General features: G+C 40.6%; 1 protein-coding gene across 1 annotated transcript in view; it reads right to left on the reverse strand.

Annotated features, from left to right (window-relative positions):
• plcb1l (phospholipase C beta 1-like) overlaps positions 1–16,121 on the reverse strand; it is a 331,247-nt gene that overhangs the window by 216,901 nt on the left and 98,225 nt on the right. The window contains 1 exon segment of the mRNA XM_061929877.2: positions 10,741–10,809. Coding sequence (XP_061785861.2) covers positions 10,741–10,809 — 69 coding nt within the window.

Raw genomic sequence — 16,121 nt, forward strand, 5'->3', positions numbered from 1 at the left:
GTGTTAGATATTCCCAAAATAATCTCGTTACGAACTTACGACGTTCCACGTAATAGTCACGAATCTGAAGGTATAGCTTTCTTCTTTGGATTCAGACCACAAGGAATCTAGATTTGTGTTAGCCCCGCCCACTGACTTTGATGGGTAATTTTGACGGATACAATTAATTCATGAAGTGCTGACTCACAGATTCATGAAATAATTAAATAAAATATGAAATCATGAACTATTTAATTAAATCAAGAAATAATTACATCAATAATTGATTAAATAAATAAATAATTATTTAACTGATGAATAATTACATTTAGTTGTCATTTTACTAAATTAATGACACATTTATTAACACATTTACTGTATGTATTTAATTGTAATTATGATTAATAATGACAAGTAATTATTTATTATGACGATTTATTAATGATCCTTTTGTCTCATTTGACCCGCTATTTAGGGTGTGTGGTATTCAAAAGCAAACAACTTCTTGTCACGACGGGGGGGGTCGCAGCTTGCTGCGAGGTTTGTTCTCCAAGGATGCAAACAGACTATTCCGGACAAGACGTGCAGGTAAAAACATGATTTAATCCTCAAAACTCAAAAAGGTAGAAAAACGGAAAACAAGGCGAAAGCACAACGCGCTGATTGCACTTGGAGTTAAAGTAAATACTTAGCATAGACTATGGACATAGAGAACTTATGAAACTGTGGCATGAAATAGACACGACTTACGTAGTCCAGGCATGAGACAAACAATGATGCCAGGATGACTGACTGGCAAAGGCAGGCTTAAATAATGTCTCTAGATTGGAAACAGGTGCGCATCCCGAACACCAGAGGCAGGTGAAAATCATAAGTCGCCATGGTAACTAAAACAAACACGGGTGCACACAAAAACAGGAACTATGGAGTCTAAAACTAACAGAACATAACAAAAACATGATCCGGACCACGGATCATGACACTTCTGGGGTCTCTAATTAGCACTAGGTCAAAAACATTGGCATTAACAAATATGGTTTTAGTCAACCTACTGATTGATCTGATTGATTGTCGCTTTTAAACGTTGCTAGTCAGTTGTTGGTGTGAAAATGATCCGTGTTACCCTTGTTTACTATCAACCTATCAGCGGCATTAATGTTGACGGAGCAGTTTGCTCTTTACTGCTGTTACAACATTGGTTGTGGTGCTGCCGTGTTGAGAGCTTACATGTTCCTTTCCACTTTATCATGCACTCCAAACCATTATTACAGTGAACAAAACAACTTCTTATATATCTATCAAGAAGCCAGGAAGTTTGTCAAAAAATGGCGGCAAAGGAGGATATACTTATACTTCTTCGGGAGTTGGTGTTAGACATTTTAGACCTTGCAGAGTATGTGGTAGCAAGACTGGCTGACCCAGCACATATAACTGTTAAAGTACAATTTATTGAAGTTGTTGGAGTTAATTGTGCACTTTCAAATAAAGATATCCACCAGTGCTCCACCAATTCTTTGGTCTAAGCTCCACAGAGAAGTGGAGGTGCTGGGTAACCAATGAAGTGTTAAGACCTGCCCACTGACTTTGACGGCTAACTATGACAGATAAAATAGATTCGTGAGGTGCTGACACATAGGTTCATGAAATATTTAAATGGAGCATGAAATAATTTATGAAATCGGGAAGTTATTAATTAAATTGTGAAATATTTGATTAAATCATAAAATAATAAAAACAATAATGAATTATATGATTGCATAATTAATAAAACATTGACATAATTGATTCAATAATAAAATAAACTTTAACATGAAATTAATTGACACATTTAATAAAATACCATTTTAATTCATGAATCACATTTAAGTAATTATTTATTTATTTATTTATTTAAGTTTGTCTCATCTGACCCAACTATAGGCGATTCTGTGGTTGATTGAATAAAACAGTGGTTCTCAAACTTTTTTCACAAAGTATCACCTCAGGAAACACTTGGATCTCCAAGTACCACCATAACGACCAATATTAAAATGCAGTAGTGTAGTAGGCATAAATATTCATTTAAAACAAGGCAGATATTTTATTTAACAAGTATATTTAATAACTTTGGCCACTGTAACATTACACACAGTTTGAACAGTAACACTGTGTTTGAATATTTAATTAAGTGATTCTTTGGCGCACCACTAGATGAAGCCCGCGTCCGACTTGTGGTACACGTTCCAGAGAATCCCTGCAATAGAGGCGTTAATTGGAGTATTTTCGATAGATTCTTATAATTTTTACTTTGAACTAACTTCTCTTCACACCAAAACAGGTTGTTGTTAAAAGCAAGTAAGCAAGGTGTATTTCGACATTTGTGTGACAATTAAGAATGTTCATTTGGAACTGAAACATTTCATGTATAGTTAGCAGAGGTGGGACCAAGTCATTGTTTTGCAAGTCACAAGTAAGTCTCAAGTCTTTGCCCTCAAGTCCGAGTCAAGTCCTGAGTCAAGACAGGCAAGCCCCGAGTCAAGTCCAAAGTCAAGACTGGAAAGTCTCAAGTCAAGTCCTAAGTCCTGCATTTTGAGTTTCGAGTCCTTTCAAGTCCTTTTAACCACAGACTAATATATTAACACAGACTGTGTATGCTTTTCAAACGCTGTATTTATTTATTAAAACAAGTGCATTTTAAATTGCAGGAAAGAAAATTGTGCTGACATTGCACTTTATAATAGCACTATTAACCAGTCATTTTAAACATTAACTCATTCCTTTACAGAACAAACACATTGAAAAATAAAGTGCAAATGTACTTATTTGTACAAAAGTGTTAACATTGAAAAAACATGACATATACGTGAACATAACAAAAAAGTTGTACTTTTTATATGTCAGGGCCCTATACTGCATTGCATTTGCAAAAGACCAAATTAGCCAAGAGTCTGTCAGTCATTTGTGCACGATGGGGGAGTAGTATGATGCCACCATGGCTGAAAACTCGCTCCACTGGAGCACTGGAGGCAGGCACTGCCAAGACTCTCATGGCCACTCGGAACAGTGAAGGAAGAGTCTTCATGTTCAATGCCCAGAACAAAAGGGGGGAGAGAGTTGTTTTGGGTTGGTGCACTACTTGTAAGTGTATCTTGTGTTTTTTATGTTGATTTAATTAAAAAAATAAAAATAAAAAATTATTTCTTGTGCGGCCCGATACCAATCGATCCACGGACCAGTACCGGGCCGCGGCCCGGTGGTTGGGGACCACTGAGGTAAACAACCAACAGTATGTCAGAAAGCTAGCTAAAACGGTACACATATTCATAATATAGTATACATTTTAACTGACCTTTATTTTACTATTTTTGTCTTTTTTTAGGTGGCTAAAATACGCGGTGCTGCTGACCGCCGTCTAACATTACGTGTGATATATTGACTAACGTAACCCTGCTTAAAAAAAATCACTGAACAAAAAGTATGAATAAGGTAGTGAACTGCAACAGATTCCCGTGTTTGCAATAACGTTATAACGTTAGCAGTGAGTTTACAGCCTCACTGATTTAACTACACAGCAAATAAAAGTCACGTTACTTAGCCAATAAACGTTATCTTACATTCAAAACTTACCGTTCTTTGTGCAACTTCAAATGCCGGACGAAGTTGGAAGTTGTTGCCTCTCCATCAGTAATTTTCGAACCGCATGTGTTGCATACTGCAAACCGTTTTGTGTTGACCACCTCGTAATTTTTATACCCAAACAAAATTATTTTAGGTATAATTTTTTGTTCACTGGCGTGTGGTTTGGACATGTCTTCTTCGTTGGTTGTCCTGCAATTTGATTGGATGAATGCTGTGTGATGAAAACAAAGTAGATCTAATTTGATTGGCTGTTGTACTGAGACCACACCAGCTGACACACGCAACGCTGATAGACAAGTACACAATGAAAAATACGGAGCGCTCCCGAATAACTTTTTCATCTTTGGGTTTTGGGGAAAGTAGCAAGTCATGTCAAGTCATGTCAATTCAAAAGGCTCAAGTCCAAGTGAAGTCACAAGTCATTGATGTTAAAGTCTAAGTCGAGTTGCAAGTCTTTTTACATTTTGTCAAGTCGAGTCTAAAGTCATCAAATTCATGACTCGAGTCTGACTCGAGTCCAAGTCATGTGACTCGAGTCCACACCTCTGATAGTTAGTAAAGGTTTCATGCTGGCCACAGTTTGACTCGAAAACAGTTTTTATTTCCGTGACCTCCAATCGGAACAATTGCTTTGAAAGTGTATCAGAACAGATGTGGTACAAATTTCCGACAGTAGCCACTAGATCATCCGTTTAACTCGCTGCTGGTATTGTCGGCAACAAGGAGCCACCATGAAGACGGCCTGCTGGTCTTTTCCTAGATTCTGTTACCATGCTGGGACACACACACACACACACACACACACACACACACACACACACACACACACACACACACACACACACACACACACACACACACAACACACACACACAAGCTGTGCTGTATTTAGCAGCAGCCTACTGTGCTGCAAACTGAGACGAGGCCTTCTTCAATCCAGACTGGAAAGGTGAATCCTGATCCAGTGTGTAGGCGGGGTGTCAGAAGGCCACACAGTAAGTGGACAACAATAGGACATGTCTGGAAGTGACCCTTCTGTGTCTGCCAATCAACACGCTGCACTGTGGCGAGCTTCTCCACTTTTTGCTTTTTGTTACTCTTCCCAAGTGAGAATGCAAAAACTAACTGAAGTGTTGGAAAAGAGGCTTTAGCGAGGCTTTAGAGAGCAAACACAAGCAAAATGAAAAAACCATGGCCGCAAAACGTCTAAAAATAACCGCCAACACACACAGTATAAGGAGAAAAAAAGCAACAGTGCGTCAGCAACAATGCGTCAGTCTTACACTCCCTCGTCTCTCTGTGATGGATCCGCCCGCCGCACAAAGGCTGCCAGGCGGTCGTTTTGACAAGCGGCCGATGTAATCAGCGTGAATGACGGCCGGGTGGACACATGCTAATTACAAAACCTAAAACCAGTGAAGTTGGCACGTTGTGTAAATCGTAAATAAAAATAGATTTCAATGATTTGCAAATCCTTTTCAACTTATATTCAATTGAATAGACTGCAAAGACAAGATATTTAATGTTCGAACTGAGAAACTAAATTTTTATTGGCAAATAGTCATTAACTTGGAATTTAATGGCAGTAACACGTTGCAAAATAGTTGGGACAGGGGATTTTTACCACTGTGTTACATGGCCTTTCCTTTTAACAACACTCAGTAAACGTTTGGGAACTGAGGAGACACATTTTTTAAGCTTTTCTGTCATGTCTTTTGGATCATGTTTTGTTTTGTTTCGTTATTGGACTCTTTAGTTTCTGTTTACCCTCCACTGTTTTTGTTTCCATTTATACCCATTAGTTTTCACCTGTCCTCATGTCACGCACCTGTCTCACGCTTTGCACTCGCGCACCTGTCACTAATCATGTCACTGCTATTTAAGCCTGTCTTTTTCTGTTGATCGTCCTGGTGACATTATCATACCTCTGCTACCCATGAGATTCCTGTTTACTATAGTTCATGCTTCATGCCATGCCACAGTAAGGGTTTTTGTTTCATGTTCATAGTTAATTGCCTTTGTGCTAGTCTTTTGTTTTCATAAGTCAAGTTTGTTCTCCGCCATTGTGCGCGCCTTTTGTTTGCTTCCTTTTTGTAGTTTGTTAGTGTTTAAATAAATATGTACTTACCTCCAAGCCATGTCCGATCCAGCTTTACTTGCATCTCGGGAAAACAAACAACCCATAGTCCACGTCTTGACAGATGTCACCAGCCGAAAAGTTTTTCCGCGAGAAAGTTGGACGAGGGAGCGTGGGAGGCCCTGCGCGCGATGGAGGAAGAAACGCTGCGCCATTACTGCGTGGAGCGCAGAAATTTGATGTGGGGGCCAAATGGAAAACTGGTGCCATTGACCTCTGTGTGGCCCCACGACGTTGGCGTGTCGCTCCATTTCTGGAAGCGCCCACAAAAGTGAAAGCCATTAGGAAGGGCTTCTCCGACCCGGCAGGACGCGCCGCTCCCACAAGCTCCTCCCCCTCTGGGCGGAAGCAAGCAGCAGGCAGCCCGGCTTCGCGCTGATGACATCACAGCTCAAGATTTTTTTCTCTGAATTTTTTTACTTTTGATCACCCGCCTCCAACAAAAGACTCAAGGACCATGATAAAACACTACCAGAACATGATCTAGAAAATTAGAGATAATCAGTCACAGCCATCTGAATTTCATGCCCCGCCCCCCAGGACTCAAGCCCCGCCCACGCCACAAGATGTTTCTTTTTTTTCACCCACTAAGACTCAGGTGGGAAAAATAAAAGACAATTTGGACAATTTAGAGGGGAGGATTCTTCCCCCCTCCTGCCCCTAAGAATGGTTCCAGACCGCGGGGAGCGCGTCTGGTATCCGCTCCTTGAGGGGGGGGATAGGGCTGGGAACTGTTCAGGTGGGGTGGCTCAGCATCGTCATGCCAAGCCACAGCCTCTAGCACGGCCGCCGCCACCTGTCTTTCGGACTGCCAGGCCGCAACCCACAGCTAGGCCACCTCCACATGCACCACGGCTAGCGCCACGGCTAGCTGCTCCAAGGCTAGCACCTGTCGCTGCACCACGGCTAGCACCAGCGCCAAGGCTAGCACCTACACCACGGCTAGCTCCACGCCCTGCTCCAAGGCTAGCAACATACCTAGCCGCACCACGCCAAGCTCCACCACGCCAAGTTCCTCCAGTAGCAGCTCCACGCCAAGTGCCACCAGTCGCAGCTCCACACCAAGTGCCGCCAGTTGCTTGGATGGCAACATATGTTGCTCCAAAACCTTTATGTACCTTTCAGCATTAATGGTGCCTTCACAGATGTGTAAGTTACCCATGCCTCGGGGACTAATACACCCCCATACCGTCACAAATGCTGGCTTTTGAAATTTGCGCCTATAACAGTCCGGATGGTTCTTTTCCTCTTTGGTCCGGAGGACACGACGTCCACAGTTTCCAAAAACAATTTGAAATGTGGACTCACATTCAATGAATACCATCCACTTCTTTTTCTCAGCAGTCTCCTCCACAGTCACTTTCTTCCTTCCCATGCTTGGAAAAACTAAGTTATGTCCATCTTTAGCTAAAAACTAATGCTGGCGATGAGGACTAGATGTTTCACGGGGTACACTGTGATATTCGCTTGTCAACAAACGTTTGAGAGGTTTCTAACTTAATATTTGTTTTCAACGTAAAGCACAACAAATAACCAAGACAGCTGGTAAGCTGTGGTACTCGTAACTCTGTAGTTGAATATGTTTATCAGATAAAAAAAACCCTTAATATTTAGTAAATGGCATCGATTCGCCCCTTTATTATTGTGCTCGCCTGCACATCTCTCCCTCTCTGTTCATGTTGGTGATCATGAGTCACATACGGTAGAGTAGAGGCCGCTCTCGTGCAGGGCGGCGCGATGTGAGCGGCGCGATGTGAGCGGAGGTCAGACGCGCTGGAGGCGAGACAACAAGCGTATAACGATGCACTCCCAAATATCCAGAGCAAAAAAAAAGTGAGGCGGGCGTAGCAAAAAAAACAAGCTCATGAGAGGCAAGAGCAAGATCCTTTCATTACATGCCGCCTGTATATCTGATTCTGGCAATATTAGTCTGCAGGCACTTTTTTGGGCCATGCTGCTATAAGGCACAGAGGAGAAGCTAAAGAACAAATGAAAAACATTGCAATAGTCTTACATGAACAATGTCTGTCTCTTTCAAAGACCAATGATACATCTGAGTTATTGATCAGTACCGTATTTTTCGGACTATAAGTCGCAGTTTTTTTCATAGTTTGGCCGAGCTTCAGTGCGACTTATACATGTTTTTTTCTTTTTTTATTATGCATTTTAAGCAGGTGCGACTTATACTACGAAAAATACGGTATTAGCAGCTTTTTTCCTCCAATTTCAAGGCAGCATTTTTAAAACTGATTTGATTCAGCTTCAGGTTAGAGGTATTCAAAATAGCCACATGTTGCGATAAAACATATTCTCAGTGGCCTAGTGGTTAGAGTGTCCGCCCTGAGATAGGTAGGTTGGGAGTTCCAACCCCGGCCGAGTCATACCAAAGACTATAAACAAAATGGGACCCATTACTTCCCTGCTTGACACTCAGCATCAAGGGTTGGAATTGGGGGTTAAATCACCAAAAATGATTCCCAGGCGCGGCCACCGCTGCTGCCCACTGCTCCCCTCACCTCCCAGGAGGTGATCAAGGGTGATGGGTCAAATGCAGAGAATAATTTCGCCACACCTAGTGTGTGTGTGACAATCATTTGTGCTTTAACTTTTAACTTTAACTTCAGACGATATGTTAAACAACAAAAAAGAACGTATTATTTATCGAAAACTGACATATTTGAATATTCCGCTCTGAAAGTCCTCAGCAATTTCCGTAGATATGGGGTCGGATGACGTCACTGTGGTAACACTTCATTCACAATCCCTATAAGACATGAACACATGTTTTTCTTTTTTATGCATTCTATATCATCAATACAATTGTTTTCAAAAGTCAGCTAACAATTGAGTCAATGGGGTCTCTCTATTCTGCCCACAAAGCCCTCTAAATAACCATCCAAACAAATTCCAACAATACTTTATTTACATATTGTGACCTGTATATCAACCAAATATTAGCGATATTGTTATTATAAGCTCTAACGCAGACAACCTATTTTTTAGCGGCATTGCGTCTCGGCTCGTCAAAATTATTCTAGATTATACTGTAAATCATGCCTCTCATCTGGATAATGGGAGGATTTGGCAATAAATCTAGAAGTTGTTCATCTGTGACATTAAATTTATACCTGAAGATGGAGCAAAGACAACAACCGAAGACAGTGTCTGCAGGCAGCAACTTTTCCTTTTAACCCTTCGAGTGGATTATTATTATCAATCAATCAATCAAAGTTTATTCATATAGCCCTTAATCACAAGTGTCTCAAGGGGCTGCACAACCCACGGCGACATCCTTGGCTCAGATCCCACATTAATTCTTCATATAAACGGGAAGCTATGGACATCCTATCAGTCGTCAATGCAGTCAGAGCAGACATTGTACAGTAAGCGATTGTTTTATAACGTTTATAGTTTATATTTCTTGTTAAGCACTTAGCAATACTGCGACATGATGCTTAACTGGATTTGTTTAGCAGAGATTCTAAAACTTGTAGCTAATCCTCTTTATATTCAGGCAAAAAAAATATAAGTTTCTGGATCATTATTTGTCCCAAAGTAATCATAGTTGGCTCTCACAAAGTCTGCATGATTAGCATTGTTGTTGATGGGGAAGGGATCTATGGTTCCTAACTCTACATTATGGTACACGTAACCGGCTTGCTAATTTATCCCTCAAACTGGCTCGGGAATCTCCGAGAGATTGATACTATTTTGATCATATCTATTTACTTGCAAACGTTGTAAGTCTTTCGGTGTTATAAATAAGATATGTATGATAATAGGCAACTTCTTTCTCCATTCTACTGGTAATAATAACTAGGATTTATATAGCGCTTTTCTAAGTACCCAAAGTCGCTTTACATGTAGAACCCATCAATCATTCACACCTGGTGGTGGTAAGCTACTTTCATAGCCACAGCTGCCCTGGGGTAGACTGACAGAAGCGTGGCTGCAATTTGCGCCAACGGCCCCTCCGACCACCACTTATCATTCATCATTCAATTCACCGGTGTGAGTGGCACCGGGGGCAAAGGGTGAAGTGTCCTGCCCAAGGACACAACGACAGCGATTTTTGGATGGTAAGCTGCGGGGAGCGAACCTGCAACCCTCAGGTTTCTGGCACGGTTGCTCTACCCACTACGCTATGCCGCCCCATGGTACTCTAAGGCCGTGTGTTTGCCACCTGTGTGATATGTTAACTCGTAAGTCGCCTGCTGACTCACAGATGGACAGAGCCATCACAAATAGGACACTTTTGTAAACCTTTTTTATGTATTCACCTTTCACGCATGTTGACAACGTGCCTGAGTTGCGAACACATCCACTTGAGATGTCTGACCTCAAATCCTCCCTCTTATTCCTCCATGCCTCATCATGCCCTCAGACAGCACATCTCACCACAGCGGCCATTACGCCGCCTCCAACTCACCCCGTAATGGATTTTCAACAATTTGGGGCCAACCTACCTTTCGAATGCAGGCTGTCGATGTGTCAGTTGTTTGGAAATGTGTGAACCCACTATCTGCGCAACCCCCACTAAACCCCCACACCCCAAAGCACTTTAAAGAGATGCCGTTGATACTCAATAACTCGGCTTGTGGAATTGTAATCTTAATTATTATGGGTGGAAAGACAAGCAAGAATAATACAGTTCTGGCTGTTTGTGCATTGTAACACCTCCAGGTTGTGCCAGGAAAAAGTGTGCGAATGCAAAGTCTGCATGATAATAATGACTTGTAAAATGACAATACAGTACACATTACAGTGTGGTACTCTTCACAATGTTTACAGTACACTGGCCTGTGTGGGCTTGAATTCTTGCCCATCACTTTTATTTCATGCTCACTGTTGTTGTCATGTCAACAAGACAATCGTCCCCAAAGTGTTAGCACTAACTTAGACGCATACAATTGTCCAAAATGAAGAAAAAACAATCAATGAGGGGCTGTAGTCGATCGGACCCCTGGTTGATTAATTGAGGTATGTACTATTATTTGTCTGCTTACCTTTGGCGTTTTGGTGCATTTTCCATTGCGGGCGTCTTTTATGTAGGCTATGTCCAGTAAGTCTGTCTCCTGCAAATAAAAAACAAAAAACAAGCAGTTATTAGTGAAAGCTTTTAGTGAGTCAAAATGGTAAAAAAAAAAAAAAACAACCACAATGTATCCCACTGGGCATCTTCTAAAACCTTTGTACCGTAAATGTTTTAACGCCTCTATTGAGTTGGTCCACAAGTGCATGGTCTACAAAAGCTAATAACTTATCTGATAGCATCAACAACTTAACTATTGTTGCTGTAGGCAACCTCCTGATGTGATCCTGGAATGGGGCAAAGTCCTTCTGGGATTACGTGATGTTGCGCCTATTTACGCAAATTCAATAATTTCTCTCAAAATATGCACCGCCTCACAACTTTGTCCAATTTTGACTAATCTGCATCAAATTTTGTTTTACTTATGCAATAACACTAAAGTTCCTTTCTTTCTTTGCCAAATAAATGTGTCTCGGAGCGGCGCTCAAAACTTATGTTTGTGTCTTTTGTGGACAAAGCGGGAAACACAAAAAACAATATATTAACCCTTTATTGATCAAACAGCTCAGTTGGCATCTTCGCGCATACCTTAGACCTACTTTCTGTTTCTGTCTATGCCGCTAAGCTTTCTGGGTAATGCAGTATATTAACATTAAGTTCCTATAGTTTTCAGTACATGTATTTATATATTTCACATGTAAAGGCAATTAAGAACACATTTTTATTTGCAATGCTGTCCTAGAAAGAGGCAGCATTTACATGACAGATGTGTTGGGGTGTGATGATAATCTCTCACCGTCTCTCATTTACCAATAAAGTGCTATAGATCGCTTTCAACTGTTGACTAATGCTCTGTATGTGCAGGGGTAAATGTGTTGAAACATAAATAAATGTTAAAGATGGACAAACACTGTTCAAGCGTAAACTAAACATGGAGAATGCCTGCAACTGGTGGACGACCTGACAGCGGACAATGAGAAAATCTTTGGTGATGTTTCTTTCAATCATTAAAATGAATTATTACCATTATTAGTTATAATGAATTAAAACAGTACAGTAATTTGACAATGAGCCATTTAGTGTCTAATTTTAACTTTGCGTTGTACAAAACGAGTAAAATATCAATACAGTATTTTGTTGAAATCCTGTGCTCTATGAGGTTAATGTTACAAGGAAGACTTAACTCATTCATAAAATTCCAGGTAGATGTAATGTTATTGGGGGGAAAAAAGCCTTAAAAAATTAAATTCAATTAAAATTTACCGCCAAGTCAGAGAGTGTGCGATGTTTTCAAAAAGGAAATACCCGCAGGGTCTCAAATCAGGTATTAAACAACTGACCAACAGGTTGGTCAGTAGGCTTTTTATTTAATACTTCCACAAGATGAGTGTTGGATGTCGATGAGTGGTCAGCATCCAACAGCTTTATCTACCTCATATGCACTTTAGCTGTGGTGTTCCGTCAGGGCCAGCAAGGCCTTCTCTGCTGGCCTAACATAACCAGAAATCATGATCATAATTAAAAATGAAAGTAATGTTTTATTTACTTTCCCTAAATATCTAAAAGTATTCATATTCTCTTCATGTCATATTATGCTCCTTCCAGCGCTGTTGTTTTTAGTTTATAGAGTTTTTATCCAATCAGAATTCAGCTAGCTTATGTTGCCATGCTGTACCAAATCCGCCAGAGGCCTTCAGAATCAACAACGCTGGCGTCCGTGCACTGTAAGTGAATGGGGACATACCGTTGATAGACAGTTGCGAAAGCTAATCAGATCACGAGTTGTTGTCAGTAAGGCCTTCTGGATGGCCTAAGGCAGATACTGTATATAGCAGAAGTGTCAAACTCAAATACAGAGTGGGCCAAAATTTAAAACTGAACAAAGTCGCGGGCCAAGGTTGAACAAATTAACCTTTTAATAGGGACCCAAACAAGTTTTGCATTGAATATTGAACAAGCAAGGCTTATATAATTTTATCGTGACATGCAAAATCAAGTTTCAATTAATAATAATAATAATAATAATAATAATAATAATAATTAAAAAATATCAATGGCATATCAAATACAATTTAAATAAAAATTGAATGCCTCTTTTCTATTTGCAGCCTTCTGAGGTAAATATCAACATTAACTTTTTCCACAGGCTAATTAGACTTAGACTTATAAATTGCATTATAAATTATAAATTTGAAAATAAAATAACAATGAATAAACCAACCATTCAGGACTTTAAACTGCTCAGTTTGCAACACACTGATCTAATCTGATGTGTCCAAGCCAGATACCTGGCATCTTTTCTTGGATGCTAGTTCATTAATGTCTGGGCTCAGGCTTTGAGCTGAGGCAACCTTCATTATCGAACGAAGGTGTTCATCAGTCATTATATCTCGTGTTCCACCCGGACCACAGTCTTGGGGGCGTGCCTTAAAGGCACTGCCTTTAACGTCATCTACGAGCTGTCGTCAGGTCCACTTTTAATCCATTCTAACAAAGTGCCGGCCCAGTCACAAGATATGTGCGGCTTCTGTACGCACAAACATGTGAATGCTACGCATACTTAATCAACAGCAATACAGGTTACACTGAAGGTGGCCGTATAAACAACTTTAACATTGTTAGAAATATACGCCACACTGTGAATCCACACCAAACAAGAATGACAAACACATTTCGGGAGAACATCCGCACCGTAACACAACAGAATAAATACCCAGAACCCTTTGCAGCACTAACTCTTCCGGGACGCTACAAAATACACCCCCCCGTTACGACCAACCCCCCCCACACACACACACACATTTTGTAGCGTCCTGGAAGAGTTAGTGCTGCAAAGGGTTCTGGGTATTCGTTCTGTTGTGTTTATGTTGTGTTATGGTGCGGATGTTCTCCCGAAATGTGTTTATTATTCTTGTTTGGTGTGGGTTCACACTGTGGCGTATATTTCAAACAGTGTTAAATTTGCTTACACAGCAACCCTGAGTGTAACCTGTATCGCCGTTGATTAAGTAGGCGTTGCATTCACTTGTGTGTGCGTGCAAAAGCCGCACATATCATGTGACTGGGCCAGTACTCGTTGGACTGGATGAAAAGGACGTGACAATTTCCGGGAGGGGCAGTGAAGCTTGGGAGTCTCCCGGGAGGGTTGGCAAGTATGAGAATTAGCGGTGAATGCAGTGTTACCGTGGCACCGCCGCTGTATATAATCGGCGGGCCAGCTCTAGTGTTAACTTGATATCGCCTCAAGGGCCAGGTGAAATTACACCAAATTTGGCCCGCGGGCCAGAGTTTGGCACCCATGGTATATAGTGATGTTATGAGCCAGGTAACATAAGAACTCCATTACCCAGAATGCCACAGTAGTGAAGAACATGTAGTCCTGTTTGGGTTGTTGAATGTAAAATTCTAAATATTGATGAGCACGCTGTGGAGCAAACTTTAAGAAGTCAGCCAACACGCCTCGTCTGCATCTTTTATGATTAGACAAGACAACACATATTTGCAAGGCCATTTTCAAGAAGGATATTTAAAGAGTAACTACATCTTGTGAGACCATGTCAGCCAACCCCGGAAGCGAGCTCAGCTGTACCAGCGATGTGAGTTCAGATATTTTATTTTTTCATGTTTAAAATGTTTTTTTGCAATTTTAATTTTGACAGTACCACATAAGATATGCTTTAATTGCTGATGCGGGTTTATTGATTTTTAAATGTGCCAGAAAATAACCCGTTTTGTACAATGCCCAGTAGTGTGTAAATGTGTTTCTGTATAGTATTTCCCCAGCAATGGTCATGTGGCGACATCAATGATGGTATTTTGAGAGATAATCTTTGAAGTCGGACATCACTGAAGGCCTAGGTGGGAATCTCACGGCCCGTCACTGCACTTTATAATGCATGAAAGGCATGTGTGTCACACTTCCCTTCGTGTTTACAATGGACGCATCAGCGCTATAAATACTGACTAAGCGGTTTGCTCCCTAGCGCTAATTAAAAATGTGTTCTGTTGCTGCTGTGCTGTGCAATATATTGTGAACAAATGACCTTTCCACTTCCTCATGCACTTCAAATAATTTTTACAGTTCAAAAGTAAATTCATATAAATGTGTTCCCCTGTCCCCTTTGCAAGGAACACTCAGCTATATAACTGTTCATTAACACACTTGGGCGAGAGATAAAATGGTAAAAAAAAAAAAAGGCAGATGTTTGTGCATTACTGCTACCTACAGGACTGGAGGGAAACTATGAACATAAGGACTTTTTTCAGCCTTGATGCAGGTCTGCACTCTCCTGAGTGACATTCCACTTATCTTTAAAAAAAACACCAAAAAACGGCTTTCAGCTAATGATGGCATTTGATGGTGCAGGTGTACCTAATGTTGTGTCTGAGTGTGTATTGATTTGTGCAATGTGTTGCACACTGCTTTTACTCTCTCACATTTACTTACAGTAAGTAACTTTTCAGACCAATTGTAGTTTTTTCTGCAACATACTTTAACTTTTAATTGAGTACTTTAGTGAAGACGAAACGCTACTTTTACTTTGTTACGTTGAGTTTCATTCCGATTGCTACATATATTTATATCATCATCGTCATATATATGTATTATTTTTTGATTACTGCGTACTTTGAGTTGTTAGAGAGACTTCTTCCAGCGGGCACATGACTCTGTTTCACCAATCCAACAGAGCCTGGCAGTCACATGACCACACTCAAACATGATGTCAGACGAGGCAATGTTAATGTTTTTTTTAAAGAAACTATGAAAAATAACTTTTATATCATGCACTGTCATCTGTGTCAGTAAAAAAAACCCTCAAGATTTCAGCCTACAAGAATTCCACTTCCAACTACAGAAAACATGCCACAGTAAGTTGTAGATGTTTTTAATATTTTAGCTGCACATATGCTAACATCAGCCCTGTTATATCGTCATAAGTGACTGTAAAATGTGCTTCTTTTGTAGTACACGCACGCAATCCAACACCAATCTAACATAAACACTAGTAACATTTGACTCCAGTTCACCGATCAAATGAGATTTGGCAGTCACATGATCGCACTTTAAACTACACACTGTGAAAAGTAACATTACTTTAAACGAGTCAGCACAATTCTTCAATGTTTACTTACAAACTAGGGAAAAGGACATGTATAGCATGCACTGTCATCTGTGTCAGTAGAAATGTTCACATTTCAGTCTACAAGAATTCCACTTCCGACGAGAGAAAACAAGTTGCAGTTGTTTTTCTTATGTTTTAGCTGCGCATATGCTAACATTAGCCCTGTTGTAATGTCATAAGTGACTGTAAAAGGTGTTTCTTTTGTAGTACATGTTGTAGTTTGGTCTCTCTC

This window comes from Nerophis lumbriciformis, linkage group LG34 (genome assembly GCF_033978685.3).
Source record: "Nerophis lumbriciformis linkage group LG34, RoL_Nlum_v2.1, whole genome shotgun sequence".
NCBI classification, from domain to species: Eukaryota; Metazoa; Chordata; class Actinopteri; order Syngnathiformes; family Syngnathidae; genus Nerophis; species Nerophis lumbriciformis.